Raw genomic sequence first — 16015 nt, 5'->3', positions numbered from 1 at the left:
CCTAATCTGACAATTCTAACTGTTATTTTTTTATTTTTTTTTTGAAACTATGCATAAAATTTTTAAACTTATAAACACATTGAATTTATTGAAATATTTAATTTTTGAAAGTTTAAGAAAAATGAAAATTTTCATTAATAGAAATAATTTTTTTTGAGCTCTCCAAAATAGCCTTAAAGGTTTATTATAGTTTCTGCAAATTTTTAATTCTTTATACTTTTTTCAAATTTATATAAAGTTACACAAGTATTCTATTGAAGGGTTGAATAAATAAATGAATATATACATACATATATATATGCATATATGTGTAAATGCTATAAGAAAACACAATCAAAGGTTTTAAGATTTTGTAATATTATGATAAAATAATACCAAAATGAAAAATGGCGATTATTTTAATGTCTATAATGAATTTTTTAAAGATGCTTATACATTTTTAAATACAATTATAGAAACAAAAAGGGATTGTGGTGAAATAAGCAGTAGTAGTGAATCGGGTTCAGAAGAAAAAAAAAAAATAAAAAATAAAAAATATATAAATGAAAATAATATTAGTAAAGTTTGTGATAAAACTGAAGATAATACAAAAAAGGAAAATAAAAAATATATATACTTTTATTTAAGCACATATGATAAGGATAAATATCTAAATGATAATGTTAGTACTCAATATATAAAAAAAAACAAATATATGTATAAAAGGTCTAATAGTAGAACTATACATGGAATAAATAATGATGAAAATTGTGAAGGAAATAATCACATCCCAAATAATATAAGGATTAATGTTCGAAATTTTAACAACAATAGTAGTACAAGTTTGAGTCAAAATGAATATGATATAAAGAAAAAAGATTATACTGAGCATTCAATTATGAACCGAGGAATTCCGAAAATTTTAATGTCTTATAAAAATGATTATAATATATGTTTATCATATAATATTAGCCCTGATAATGTATGGAATGATATAAATATTATGAATTATAAAATTCCGAGTTATAAAAAAGGGGGTAATATTTATGGTGAAACGGGTAGTGATATTGATCATGAAAGTATGAAAGAAGAATATAACATAAAAAAAAAAGATCAAAAAAATATGTTTAGTTTTTTATATAAATGGATATTATCAAATACTATACAAAAAATAGAAAAGAATGAATTAATTAATTATACAAACAAAAAAAAATTACAAATTCAATATAGAAATAAACAAATAACAAATGAGTATACTAATACAATTATTGATTTTCACGAAAATAAAGATGATATACTTGAAAATGGAAATTATAAAAATAGTCATAATTTATCATCTAATTCATACTATTTAGATAGTTATGAATACAATTACAATAATTTAAATTTTGATAAAGACAATTTTTATAATGATAAAAATACAAATAGAGATATATTTGAAGAAAATAAAAAAGACATAGAAAAAATATGTAAAAAGAATAACTTCAGTTTTAATAATACAAAAAAAATGAAAAAAAAAAAAAAAAATAAAGGAATATCATATGAACATTTATTAACACCAAGCAAATATGAATATGATGCTTTTTGTTTATTTAATCCTCGTTTTAAACAAGGAAAACATCATACAGTTTTATGTCTACAAAGTTACAATGTATCGATTATTCCATTTGTTCAACCCAAAAAATTAAAAGAAGAAGTGAATGAACTATTTAGTGAAATAAATCCATGGATACATAAATCATTAACTTTATCTAAATTAAGAAATTTAAAAATAGATTTATTTAATTTAATTAACCATATTCCTGAAATAGATATATCTACTATTTCATGTGCTTGGGTTTTTTTTGAAAGGTTAGTAATAAAAGGATATGTTCATAAAGGGAATCGAAAGTTATATGCAGCTACTTGTCTTATTTTATCATTAAAATTTTATCAGCATGATGATATACATATTTTAGAAAAATTGCTTATATATATTCAAAAGTTAGACAAAAAAGAAAACTTAACCCCATCATTAATTTTTTCAATGGAGTTTACACTTTATAAATTACTTGATTTTTCTCTGCAACATACATATGAAAATATACGTTTACACATACATCAGTATTTAGAATCTAAGGTAAGGAAATAAACAGAGAAAAATGTTAATAAATTTTATCAGCCAAAGTGTGTGGAGAGATATGCACATGGTCATTTTTGTTATTATGTCATTTTGCTATTTTTAATACCCTTTTTGCAATTCGCTATTTCAGGAACTCAAATTCGAGGATGTCTATGGTACCTCTGAAGACACATACTTAGTTCAAATGGAAAATGGTAAATTTGATTAATACACACTTTATTCACACATATAAGACTTTATTTTTTTTTTCTATTTTGAACATGGAAAATAATAGAGATTGTAAAGGCAAAATTTTAAAGATTTTATTTCTATTTTTTATAAATAAATGTTTATAAGTTTTCGGTCAAATTTATATTAACAAGTCATATATTTTTATTATTATTTTTTTTTTTTGTATTAATATAAAAAAATAGCTAGCTAAAAATGGATGAAAAGATAGACGATAAAAAAAGAGAAAGTAACTACAAATTTTTAAACCCAGACGAAATAAACAATTTAGAGTATATTTTTAATAAAATAAAAAAGAATAAAAGTGAAAATGTACCTATACAAAATATAGAAAAATTCCTTCTTAAAAATCATAATGAAGAAATATGTGATGATTTAGTTAGCTATTTTCACATATATGGTAGCACAGTAACGTTAGACGATTTTATAAGCCATTTAAATTGTGATATTAACGAATTTAAATCAAAAGAAAAGATTAAAAACTTATTTGAAATACTTGATGAAAATAAAAAGGGGTTTATAACATTGAAAGATTTCATTAATGCAGCTAAAGAATTTGATAATGAATTTAAGGAGGATATATTAAAAAATATATTCAAAATTATAGACTTAAATAATAATAACAAAATAATTTTTGATGAATTTAAAAATGCTATATGGAATATTTAGAGATTATATATCCCATAACAATTTAATATAGACCGCATATTAGGTCATTTTTTTGTCCTGAATTTTTTTTTTTTTTGGAAACTTATTAATTTTTTATTTTTTCCAAAATTGAATTACTGATTTATGTTTTTTTTTACCTAGACATGGAATATGTATATATTCGTGTATATGCATTATAGTTTGCGATAAGTTTTTCGACAATATTTTAATTGGTGCTTATTCATTTATCTTATTTTGTGTTATTTTTCTGTATAACTAATAATAAAGCTTAAAACAAAAAAATATATAATATGTATATATATATATATATGTAAAAATATATATAAAAACGAATTAATATAAAGTTTAATTGGAATTCCCAATGATGTGTCTGTGGGATGAGGAAAGAATATATTAAAAATTTAAAAACCGAAAAAATGGGTGAAGATAAATATTATGGTCACTTTTCCATACTTTCCAAATTATATAACATAGTATAATAAAGTGAAACAAATTTATGTTCTTATATATAAGATGTACTAAAAAAAGGGTGATATTCAAAATGATAAAAATAAGAAAAAATGTCAAATAAATATATACTTTTTACCCATAAATATTTTTTGCATCTATTTATTATGAAACCAAATTGGAGTAAGAAAAGATCCATCTTGTTCATTAAATCCTTTATGACTTAGTTTTGGGCCTTGTTTTCCTCTGGGTTGTGTAGCATAAGATTTAATACATGGTCTATTTTTATTATGAATAAAAATAAAAGGATGTTGAATTAATTCTTCAGCAGTTGGCCTTTTTTTTGGATTTTTATCTAAACATAGATTTAGAAAATTTTTAAATTCTGGAGACAATTTGTCTATTAAATCTTGTTTAACTTTTTCTGAAAATAATTGGCTCCAGTGATAATCTTGTATTCTGTTCATAATAATATCTTCCCTTTCTTCATTGGTTGATCCAAAAGGTGGTCTACCAAATTTTAATTCAAAAGCTAAAATACCAAGTGTCCATATATCTGTTTTTTGATCAAATTCTCCAAAATTTTTTTTTTTTTTTTGATGTCTAGCACATTGCTCAGGGGACCAGTAATCATGAGTACCTCTATAATGTGAAATTCCTTTTTTTTTATGTTTAGATCCTATATGTGCAGATAATCCAAAATCAGCAAGTTTACATTTTTCTTCATGATTTACTAAAACATTTTCTGGTTTAAGATCTAAGTGTGCTATTCTTTTATCATGACATGTTCTTATTGCCCAAATTATTTCGAATAACATAGTTGCAACTTTTTTTTCAGAAAATGGACCATGTTCATTTAAGTAGGTAAACAAATCACCATTTGAACAATATTCCATAACAAAAAATACATGGCTACTTGTATGGAACCACGTATACATGCTAAGTAGAAAATAAAATAGTAGCAGAAGTGATATATTGAAGAAAATTATTGCATAAAATATATTTATTTTTATTACCATGCAATATGAGGATGCTTTAAATGAGCTTGGAGTTCGATTTCTTTTCTTAAAAGTGCTTCTTGTGTACTTCTGTTCAAAAAAAAAAAAAAAAAATTATATTTATAAAAATATTTTCAAAGAACCAGATATAAGACCATAAATTATGTATAAATAATTTAAAAGATATGTACACCCAACTATATTATTAATTATATAATTTTATTTGTTATTACTTGACTAGGTGTGATTTAGATATACATTTTAAAACACAAATGAAATTTGTTCGTCTTTCACATGCTAAGAATACGCTTCCATGTGCTCCATCTCCCTAAAAACAAAATTATAATTTTTTGAAAAAAAAATGCAAATAAATAAAAGAAAATATTATTATGGTGTTAATAATGGAGCCTTTTATTTATTACTTAATGCTACAAATACATAAAAAGAAATATACATGTAGCAATGTCTATACATATATATATGTATAGTGTTCATTTTGATTTTACCAAAAAGCCTGCTATGTCAAAATCTTTGAGACTAAAGGTAAAGGAATGTAAACTACTTTTTAAGGCCATGTCTCTGCATGTTGCCTTAATTGGACTACTAGCTGATTCGTTCATTTTTTTTTTCGAAGAATGTGTGCATATATGTAAATTTATTATAATACATGTGTACGTATAATTTAACTGTATTCATAAAAAATATATAACATAATTCATAAATTTATTATATTTTTTTGCTAAATATATAACAATATATCTTCTATAATCATAAAATAACAAAATATCATTGTGTGCATTTTTTTTTGTCGTAAATAAATTTCGAGTAGCGTTTTTCAAAAAATGTATAAATGTTTTGTACGAAAAAAAAAAAAAAAGACTATGCTATAGTATATTCTATTAAATCTATTAAAAATTAAGTGCCATTAAAAAGGGAATGCACAAATATATATATTCGCATATATTTACGTAAGAAAATAAAGTAAAAGAAATATGTATATGTAAATTTGGATTTTTATATTTTATTTTTTTTTATTACAAATAAAATAATTATACAATTTTTATCATTTTTTTATCTAATATATATACTTTGAAAAAGGCAGAAAAAAGATGCGTCAACTGGCATCTGTCAATTATTTCAAATTAAAGGGGAAGATATATATGTGACAAATTATTTTATACATACTAATTTTCTAATATTATTAATATTTTGTTTATTTAATTTATATAGCTTATGCTGTGAAATCATGATACTGCTTAATAAAAGGAAAAAAAAAATATGCTATATGTGATAGGCTTAAAAAATATGATTTTCTTCACACTTTTTCATTGAAGTGCTAATTTTTATTTTTATTTCCATTACTTTGTATTTATTAAATTTACTGTATTTTTCCATATTATATACATGGGGTTCATTTCCTTTATTTTTACAATTTAAATGTGTATGTACTGTGTAAATGATACCGACGCCTGTTTCTAAAAAAATAAGAAGTCGATTGAGCCTGTCCGTTCAGAAAAAACCTCACTTTCTATTTCGGCAAAATTTATTACTCGAAAAAAAAGACAAATGGGAACCTAAATTAAGGAAAGGGCACCCTGATTTTGCTACACAATTTGATATTTTAAATAGGCAGGTAAATATAAAGAAACATCAAACAATATGTAGGGTGATAGTTTATAAAAATGAGACATGCATATATAAATATGCATGAGAAATAATCAAACTCAAATATATTTTTTATCCAAACGCACACATATATATATTGCATGCACAATCTAGCTATATTTAAATATATATATATTTTTTTTATTAATGGGTCAGGTTACAGGATTTCGAAAATATAAACCCCCTCTCGTAAAAAAAGAGGAAATAAAAAAAAATTATGATATAACGAATTTCCACGAAGTAAAATCAAAGTTCCGTTTTGAAATGAACGGGATATTTGAAGGTTCGTTTATGAAGTTTATTTTGTTACATTATTAATAGTTTTATTTTGGATAGTTTCTATTTTATCGTTGTCCCTATTTTTCTTATCGGTGTAATTATTTGAATTTTTTCAGATGGTGGATCTGTTTTTTGTGATGAATTATACAAAACAGCTAAACGAATGTTTTTAGTAGGATGGATAAAATGCAGAAGGAGATTTGTCATGGGACATGTAAGAAATGTGTTGCATTCATTTTATAGATAGTATTAATTACGAGTATACTTTTTAAAAGCATAATTATTTTATATATTGCTGTGTACACACATAAACTGGATATATATGTTTATGCATTTTTTTCGCTAGTTTCAAGGGGATTCATATTCTATTTCGTACATGAGACATTGGTTTGATATATATTCTTCGGAGTTTAACAAAATTCATAATTTGAAAATATTCGATGAAAATCATGGAATTCCTAAATTTGATTACTAGTAAAAATAAAAACATATTGCATTTTTTTTTCTTGCTTGTTCATGCATATGTGAATATATTTTGTATAGCTATAATTCATGTAATATATGTTTCAATCTTATAAAAGTGGAATTTTATTCCTTTGTGGAAATCGTTTTTTTTTCTTTTATTTATTTCAACAAAAACGCTAATATATGTTATCTTATTTTTTCACACAGCAATATTACAATAGTGAAAGATTATAGAAGCCCAGCGAAGAAAAAAATGCACCTCATTCAGGTATGAACAATAACCTACTTATAAAAATCATACATTTGTGTGTAACACGATTTTATTTGTTTTGCAAATTTCTCATATTTATATTAACATGTTCATGTATTTATTATAGAGCCAAGAATATTTAAAAACAAAAGCGCTATTCAACTTAAAATGAAATACTTTTCCAGCTTATTGCAAACAGAACAATAAAGATTGTGCCCTTTTTAACTCTTTTGCCAAGGCATGTTAACTTATTTTATTTATTGAAACATCAGACTATATAGACGTATAATTATTAGTATAATACAACATATTGAAGTATACAATATATATATTGTATATTTTACGATAATCGTAAAATTTGTTTTATGTTTTTTTTAATAAATCAAAAATGCATAATCAATAATTTTATATGTCGAGCTATTATTATTATTTTTTTTTAACTTGGTTATAATTAATTTTTCCTTATTTGTACATATAAAATAGAAAAAAAGTATGAACAAATTTTACATAAATAATGTAAATACATGTATGCGAATATTTATTTGTTTTGTTTTTCTATTTCCTTTTTTTGAAGAAATATGTATGCTTTGCTAAATGTATTAAAACTTGTTAAAAGCTTTTGTCCCTTTTTATATATTAAAAATATGATTATTTAAAAAAATGGAGAAATTCATGTTAATTATATGCTACAGTAAATTGTAAAATTATATATACAATTTGGTTTTTTTTATAAAAATACATTTACAAATTAATGTATGAATATTGATAAGACATACAAAAATAAAGGTATATGCACATATATAAATGCAAGTAAGCTAAATTTTAACAATGGGTTATAAAAAAATTAGCTACTAAATATGAAATAAATTATAATAAAACCGAATAACAATTGTGCGCATACAAAAAAAAAATATAAATGGGTAGTTGGATAAAGTATACAACTAATATGAAGGCATGAATAGAAATGGTAAAATATAAATAAATATAAAAAAAAAATTAAAAGATTTAGATTTTGCAAAAAAGTGATATATGCCAGTGGCATCCCCCTCTATACCCCTTTCGTATCAAATTGACGAATTTTTATAAATTTTTATAAAATTTGTATATTCCCTGTAATCTATTTTGATTAGACGTTTTTCCAAATATTGAATGGAATGTATAATACACAAAGGCGTATACAAAAATGGGGTAAAAATAAATATGTGGATAAGGAATAGTAAAAGTATTATGGAGAAAATATTAGTTATATTTAAAACCAGTCAAATTGAAATATTTTTGCTTGTATCATTAAAATAGCTAAAGAATTTGCTAAAGGAGAACCTGTAAGAGATACGTTAAATGTGTAAGATGATGAATCATTAGAATCAGTACATATAGATATATTACAACCTGATTTTTCAATTATTTCTTCGATTAAAGACTTTCCATCTTTATTTTGTGAATCAAAGGTTTCTAAATACACATCTGGCATATTTAATTCAATAGTATAAGGTTGTTTAACTGATAATATTTTAGGTAATGAAGTAATAGGTATAGATTTATAAATTTCATTTAAAAACATATTTTCAATTTGTTCTTTTGCATCTGTTTTATTTTTTATATTATTCATATTATTATTATTGTCATAACGATAATTAGATGGATTGTTGTTATCATTATTTATATTGTCTATATGATTGTTCAAATTATTACCCATGTTATTATTATTTATAACTGAATTAGAGTAATATCGACTATTATTTCCGCCACCATTATTATTATTCATAGACCCCCTTACATTGTTTTGTATGATTCTTGTTGAGCCATTACCACTTCCAATAATAGAAGGGTTATTATTGCTATTTTTTTTCATATTTGAATTTTTATTATTATTAGAATAATATAAATCATTTAATGGAATAAGTAATCCTTCCCTTGCTATTGCCGGATTATCATATTCTTCCAATTTTTGTAAAATTAGAACTGAAGCTAAAATTTTCGATTCGGGTGATCCACTTATTAAAACTAATTTTTCATTTTCACTTTCTTTATTTTTAGCTACTTGAATTTGAGAACCTGATTGCTCAGTAATGTATTTAATTATAGAACCTTTTCTACCTATTAAAAAGCTAGCTGCTTTACCAGGAACTAACATACGCATAGAATTATTAATATTTTTCTCTCTTTCTTCCATTTGTTTAACTATTAATTTTAATGCATTATATTTATTTTCTGGAGAACCCGATAACGTTAATATACGATCACATGTTTTTACATTTTCAATATTATCAGGAGCATCTACAATTACTGCACCTGCCCCGGTTATTGTTCGAATTTCTTTTATATGGCAGCCTGCTTTTCCTATAATCCATGCAGTAGTTTCTACATCTAAAACAAAACGAATAACACAAGAACTAGATTCTTTTCCAAATTTATGTAATAAAAGATTTTTTTCGCGTGGGACAGAAAAGTTATCATAGTCATCCATATTATTATTACTGTAATTATCATAATAATTATTTTCTTTATTTTTCATAGAAAATTTTGATCCATTATTTCCTATATTATTATTATAATTCATATTATTATTTCGAGATCCTCTAAATTGGTTTGTTCCGGAATTCATAGAATGTGTGTCGTTATAATGATTTGAAACACCACTAACACCATTGGCAGTTGAGTTTTCATGAAAAGATGATGGACCATTTATAGGAGGTGGACCACACAAACCAATATTAATAGGCGATGTAAAATTTTTCGAAACTCCAGGAAATTCTGCTATTTCTAATATTCCATTTTCTGTAACTTCTTCTAATAAATCATATATAATACTTATACAATCGATAATTTTTGTGATTTGATTTGATTTTATAAAAATAGCTTTATCTTTTATTCCTGGTACATCATCCTTATGAACGTTAATTTCACATAATGATCTTTCAGATAATGAAGATATTTTAGAACCCTTTTGGCCAATAATAATAGGAATAGATCTAGTAGGAACTATAATAACAATAGATTCTTTTCCATCCTCTTCTTGAAAATCCATAACAGTTTTAGATTTATTTAATACCAATTCTAATGCTTTCTTTTTATTTTCCTTTTTACCAGACACTGTTAATATTTTTTCAGAGGGAGGAGGGTAAACAGATATATCAAATTCTTTTTGGCATTTTATTATGACATCACATACTTTTTCAATTTCACGTACATTATTACCTGACTTACCAATAACATAACCGATTGCCCTATTTGGTAGCAAAATACAATATGGTATTAACATTTCCATATTACCACTATGTAATTTATTATTTTTATCACCATTTTCATATTCCTCATTCATACTTCCATACGTCATGTTGCTACTATGGCTATTATTCCGTTGTCTTTTAAACGAAACTTCACCCTCACTATTGTTATTTGGATCTACACCTTCATCATTTTCCATATGTGAATAGGACCGCTTTTGTTTAATCATGATGATATAATTTTATGAAGTATAAATATATAATATACATATATATATGCGTGCGTGTGTGGTGTGTATATACAAAATGATCGTAAATAAAAATTCTTGATTAGTACACAAACAAACCAACTAGAAAATAAAAGAATCCTCAAAATTTTTCCCTACTTTGATAGGAAAACGCTTTCTTACACACAAAAATAATTGAAGAAATCAGAAAAACAGAAAAGAAATGCAAATAAAAGAGTGTGTGTATATATATATCGCGTATGCATACTTTGGTGCAAAGTTTTAAACTTTAATATTAGGGCATATAGACAATATGGTTCCATGAAAATGAGATAAAGCCTATAAATTGTTATTATATAAAAATATTGTTTCCTGAACTTATTTAAAAAATTGATTTTCAAACAAATATAGCTAACATAATTTTTGCATTCATTTATATAATTTCTTGAAAATATAATATTAATAAATAATAAAAAAAAAAAAATTAATTATAGCTAGTTGGAATAATAAAAAAAATATGTACTGTTAATAATTATAATCCTATGATTTTCCAATTCTATACTTGTCCTAATATATTTACAAAAATCATTTATATTTTGAAATTGATCCTTTTGATTTTAATTCCTCTTTTTATTCATTCATTTATTTATTAATTTTTTAAACATATAGATTTTTACAATTCCTTAAGAAGTAATAAAACAATTCCTTGCACAAAAATTGTAAATTATTATTACACCTCAAAAAAAATATAGTAAAATATGCATATCCAATTAATATAAATAATTTATAATATATTTTATTGTGTGATCATTTTGTTATTCTCCATTCCCGTTATGATTTTCTTTATTCCTTGAATGACAAAAGAATAGCATATGCATACATATACATATATATATTTGTAATAAATAAATATATACTACGAATGCTGTAATATTTTTTTATCCGAGTAAGAAAAATAAAAGAAATAATGATAAAAAAAACTATATGCAAAAAATAAAATAAATAAAAATAAATTATATGCTGAAGGAACAAAAAGGCCTTAAAAATACGACTATATATGCATAGCAAATAAATTAACATATGCTTTTAAACGCTCAAAGATAAATTTTTATACTAAACAAAAAGGCTTCATATGTGAATATGTAATATGTATGTGTAATGTTCACAATAATATGATATAAATTTTAAATATTGATCCATCGAATATTTTTAGATGTATTGAATGTGCTATATATAATCCTTTAAAAATAATTGATACCTTTTATTTTGAAATATAAAACAAAGTATATATAAAGTATGTATGCATATATATATATTATACTAAGCACGAAAGGATATCACAAACTAAATTTAAAATAAACAACATTAAAAAAGATGTAATATAAAATAAATGAGCTAAGCAGTTATCGAATTGCTGAATTCATGAACAATGCTCAAATTAATTTAAAGAGTAAAGAAATGCGTGGAATATAGCTTGATTTATATAATTGTGCATTTTTTTTACTTCTTTTAATATTATCACAAAGAATAACAGATATAGGGGCTTGTGTATCATGTATATATAAATAAATATTAAGCATAAAATTCGCAAAACCTTGAATTATTTCTTTCTATATATAAAAATAATCGCAAAATATACAAGTTAAATGGAAAATATAAAGTAAAATAAGCAAAATAAAATATAAATTTTTAGCTTTATATAAAAAAATATTACTTTTTTATTAACTATTTTTTACATGTATTATAAAGAAAATTATTTTATTAAAAAAATAAATTAAAATAAATTAAATTAAATTAAATTAAATAAGCATAATCACTTGATATATGAATTATAAAAATATAAATCCCCCTGCTTAAATGACAAATAAAAATATGCTTTTTTATTTTTTGTTATACAATTAAAAATGAAAGTGATTAAAAAAATAATAAATAAAATTATTTGCATATATATATAAAAATATTTCTAAGTACATGAATAATAAATAATATAACATTATTATTTAACATGATTTTATACTGTATATATATATATATATATATATATATATATATATCATGATTATGCAGTGTATATTTTTTATGTATTAAAAAAATGCTAATGTAATTATTTTTTCCATATATTATTTTTTTGAATCGACGTATATGTAATATACTATATATATAAATATTCAGAAAAAATATGCATAAAATATTACCCAAATAATTATATATAAGTTTTAAAATGCATGTACGTAATTATAGCAAAAATAAAGAGGCAATTAATAAATTTTATACAAGATATTTATAAAAAAAATATATATCGAATTTTATACAAATATTATATAAGGGTTTGTTTGATTAATGCATATTAACATTAGGCTATAATATGAATAAATATATTTGTATAATTATAATATTGTATTGTGGTAGGTAATTCATAAAAAATATTATTATTATAAATATATAAAGCGGGATACCGTAAGGAAATTACATGATAGTGAAAAAAAAACTGTTTAATGATGACATATATTAATAATATCGTAAATTCATACGAATCTATTTATATTATATATATATAACACAAAGTTAAATAAAAATAAAATCGGTAAAAGTTCCACATAAATATTTATAAAAATAAAATTATGACATGTACATGTAAATTTTATAAAAGAGAAAAAACATAATTGTAATATTCTGAAGGAATAATTTGTTCAAGCATAATATCTTTACAAGTAATGTGTAAATAAAGCTATTAAAAGACAATTATTTTTTTAATATATCTCTATATTTTATTATATAATTTTCACATTATATATTTTTTTTGAAAAAATTGTGCACCAATTGTATATGAACATAGTCATAATATTTTGTGCAAATTGGATGTTTTTGCATAATATAGAATGAAGGTATATTTATTTTTTTCAAAAAGCGCGCAATAATTGATAGATGAATTGTAAGTGCGCTTAAAGCGTTAAAATCTACTTCATATAGCAATTTATTGTCTTTCAAATTAAAGATATATAGTTTTATGAAAATGGGCATTATATATTATTGAAAATAATTTATTGGCCATATTCATATTAAACGTTTGGGTGTGCAAAGGAGATAATTTAAAACTTGCGCTGATTATAAAGGAAATTTTTGTATTTAAAAAAAATAAAATAAAATAAAATAAAAGTTAATTATTATACTATTTCGTAATATTTTATATTATAGGATAGAAAAATAGGAAAAATTTTTTTTCATATACTTAATTAATTTTACGATTTTTTACATTTTATCGCCATAATATTTTTCTTTCAATTATTTTGTACTATATTTGGAGAGGGTATATAATTTCTAGCAATTTGAATATATTATTAAGGAATGGTGATTATTTATTTTCACTGAAATTGTCTTTATTTTTGGCTATAATGAAATCGCTAAATATATATATATGTGTGTAAATCGGTATTATTAATATATTTAGAATTATAAGATATACAAAAAAATATAAGAATAAATTAAAATGTAAAAGTTGACATTCATAACTATGATAACTCTCTATTGTATTTATTAACTGTTTGCCTTAACATGTTCATAAATTTTACATCAGTTTTATAGTCATATGTTTTCTTCAAAGCCTCCTCTGGGGGGGTGTCTAAGGGATTTTCGTCTGCCTGGTCATATTCAGATTCTACCTTTTTATCAATAGGCCATGGTATAACAATTCCTGATTTTTTTGATATTCTTATTATTTGATTATCATCAGTATATCTAATAGAAACTTTTGTATTTGTTTTTAAAAAGCTATCTATTAGCTGAACATTTGAATAGTGTATTTTTTTTTCAATATAAACATATTTATTATCAAGAAATATTTTCCTTAAATTACACCCTTTTACTTTAACCATATTCCGAAATTTATCACAACTTAATACTTCGCCTATTTTCCCTTTATCTTTTCCTGATATTACTTTCACTTCATCTCCTGGTTTTATTTTCCATACCTTAATAATATTCCTTGGCTTAATAATTTTATGATTCCTTACTTGAGCATATTTTAAAAATAAATTGTTTACATTGCTCAATAAGTAATATATTTTATTTTGGCTTGAAAAAATCGAAGAAAACATTTTTCATGTTTTCCTTTTTTTTATGGGGATTTGCTAGTTTACCAAAAACAGGGAATAGTAAGTCAATAACCACACAATACCCACGTTAAGGTATAGATAAAAAATGTTTGACCTCATATATACACCATTTGCATAAAACAATATTAAGCAAACTCTTTTTTATGAAATTTTTTTTTTTAATGTCAAAAATATATCTCTTATTAATATAAATCAATGTATACTTTTGTACTTATTTATTTATTTATATAACATTATTTTTGAAAAATATAGTATACCGTTAAAAAAATATTATGTGTACATAAATAGTGAGAAAGGAAAATAATTTTTAAACAAATCTGAATTAATTGTTACGATAATTATTATCGTTATAGGAAACGAAAAAAAAGAGATAGCGAAAAATAAAGAAAAAAATTATTTTCAAAATTAAAAAGAGGAATTTGAATTAATCTCACAAAAATTTATTATTCAAATGTGCCCAATAACACCATTTGAAACTCTACGAAAAGATAAGTATTTATAGCTCTCAATTCAAACAAAACGAATTTATATATGCTTATTCATTTAGATATATCATATCCCCTATAATACATATAATTTAATGTTTACCATTTAAAAAAATGCCACTATATTGATACTTTTAAAAGACGAATTTCATTGTAGAATAAAATGATGAACAAATTGAAAAAATTTATTTTTATTAGAAACGGGAAGTTTTCAGTAATTTTAAATATATACTAAAAAAATAAATTAGGCATATATATATGATTGTGTGCACGTGTGTACATAATTTGGAGAAAATTATTAAAAATAGCTAGCTAGCCAATTTTTTTTTTTTTTAGAACAGCCAAATAAAATTCTTGGCTTTTACGTCGTTTAGTATGTTGGTTTTGATGGTTACGGGGGATGGAATACAAACACCTATGAGTTATATAAGAAATGTTAAAAAAGAAATACAAAACGAAAAAGAAGAAAAGATGACAATGGAAGAAAAACTAATAAAGGAGTTGGGATACACAACGTAAGCACATATAAAAATAGTTGCAAAATCGTGTTTTTTATTTCAAAAATGTCTCTATATTTTTTCCCGAATAAATACTGCCATATTTCCTTTTATTCGTATATGCTACTATATAATATATCCTTAAAATAGTTTTACTATATGTGTATATTTTTTGCACACATATATTATTTATTTTATTGTTTATTCGTAATAATGCTATTTATGTATTTTTTGGAAAATTTCGAAGGTATAATGAATGGAAAAAGGCAGGAATAATTCCATCAGGGGAAAATGACAACAAATAAGTTCCAAATTTATAATAACCATTTTGTTTTTTCCGTATATATGTGAGTAATACTATTATG

The 16015-nt window shown here is 22.8% G+C and overlaps 7 protein-coding genes across 7 annotated transcripts; 4 read left to right on the top strand and 3 right to left on the bottom strand.

Annotated features, from left to right (window-relative positions):
- Positions 1–379: 379 nt before the first annotated feature.
- Positions 380–2522, top strand: PBANKA_0104300 (cyclin dependent kinase binding protein, putative; the record flags this gene model as incomplete). Its single annotated transcript, XM_034567507.1, has 3 exons — positions 380–2098; positions 2232–2295; positions 2515–2522. 3 exons carry the CDS (start codon positions 380–382, stop codon positions 2520–2522), a joined length of 1791 nt encoding a protein of 596 aa, XP_034419642.1.
- Positions 2523–2524: 2 nt separating this feature from the next.
- On the top strand, positions 2525–2998 carry PBANKA_0104200 (calcium-binding protein, putative; the record flags this gene model as incomplete). The annotated part of the gene is made up of 1 exon (XM_034567396.1): positions 2525–2998. One exon carries the CDS (start codon positions 2525–2527, stop codon positions 2996–2998), a length of 474 nt encoding a protein of 157 aa, XP_034419641.1.
- A 605-nt stretch (positions 2999–3603) lies between these two features.
- PBANKA_0104100 (serine/threonine protein kinase, putative) lies at positions 3604–5063 on the bottom strand (the record flags this gene model as incomplete). Its single annotated transcript, XM_034567285.1, has 4 exons — positions 3604–4384; positions 4462–4533; positions 4677–4771; positions 4950–5063. 4 exons carry the CDS (start codon positions 5061–5063, stop codon positions 3604–3606), a joined length of 1062 nt encoding a protein of 353 aa, XP_034419640.1.
- Positions 5064–5899: 836 nt separating this feature from the next.
- Positions 5900–7274, top strand: PBANKA_0104000 (conserved protein, unknown function; the record flags this gene model as incomplete). The annotated part of the gene is made up of 6 exons (XM_034567174.1): positions 5900–6076; positions 6265–6391; positions 6504–6601; positions 6734–6861; positions 7060–7120; positions 7230–7274. 6 exons carry the CDS (start codon positions 5900–5902, stop codon positions 7272–7274), a joined length of 636 nt encoding a protein of 211 aa, XP_034419639.1.
- A 1077-nt stretch (positions 7275–8351) lies between these two features.
- Positions 8352–10559, bottom strand: PBANKA_0103900 (RNA-binding protein, putative; the record flags this gene model as incomplete). The annotated part of the gene is made up of 1 exon (XM_034567063.1): positions 8352–10559. The coding sequence occupies one exon, from the start codon at positions 10557–10559 to the stop codon at positions 8352–8354; it is 2208 nt and encodes a 735-aa protein (XP_034419638.1).
- Positions 10560–14065: 3506 nt separating this feature from the next.
- PBANKA_0103800 (50S ribosomal protein L24, putative) lies at positions 14066–14650 on the bottom strand (the record flags this gene model as incomplete). Its single annotated transcript, XM_034566951.1, has 1 exon — positions 14066–14650. The coding sequence occupies one exon, from the start codon at positions 14648–14650 to the stop codon at positions 14066–14068; it is 585 nt and encodes a 194-aa protein (XP_034419637.1).
- A 669-nt stretch (positions 14651–15319) lies between these two features.
- On the top strand, positions 15320–15955 carry PBANKA_0103700 (conserved Plasmodium protein, unknown function; the record flags this gene model as incomplete). The annotated part of the gene is made up of 3 exons (XM_034566840.1): positions 15320–15367; positions 15490–15668; positions 15898–15955. The coding sequence occupies 3 exons, from the start codon at positions 15320–15322 to the stop codon at positions 15953–15955; spliced, it is 285 nt and encodes a 94-aa protein (XP_034419636.1).
- Positions 15956–16015: the final 60 nt, after the last annotated feature.

The sequence above is a fragment of the Plasmodium berghei genome, assembly GCF_900002375.2.
Source record: "Plasmodium berghei ANKA genome assembly, chromosome: 1".
Lineage (NCBI taxonomy): Eukaryota > Apicomplexa > Aconoidasida > Haemosporida > Plasmodiidae > Plasmodium > Plasmodium berghei.
This window is presented reverse-complemented; position numbering and strand designations above follow the sequence as displayed.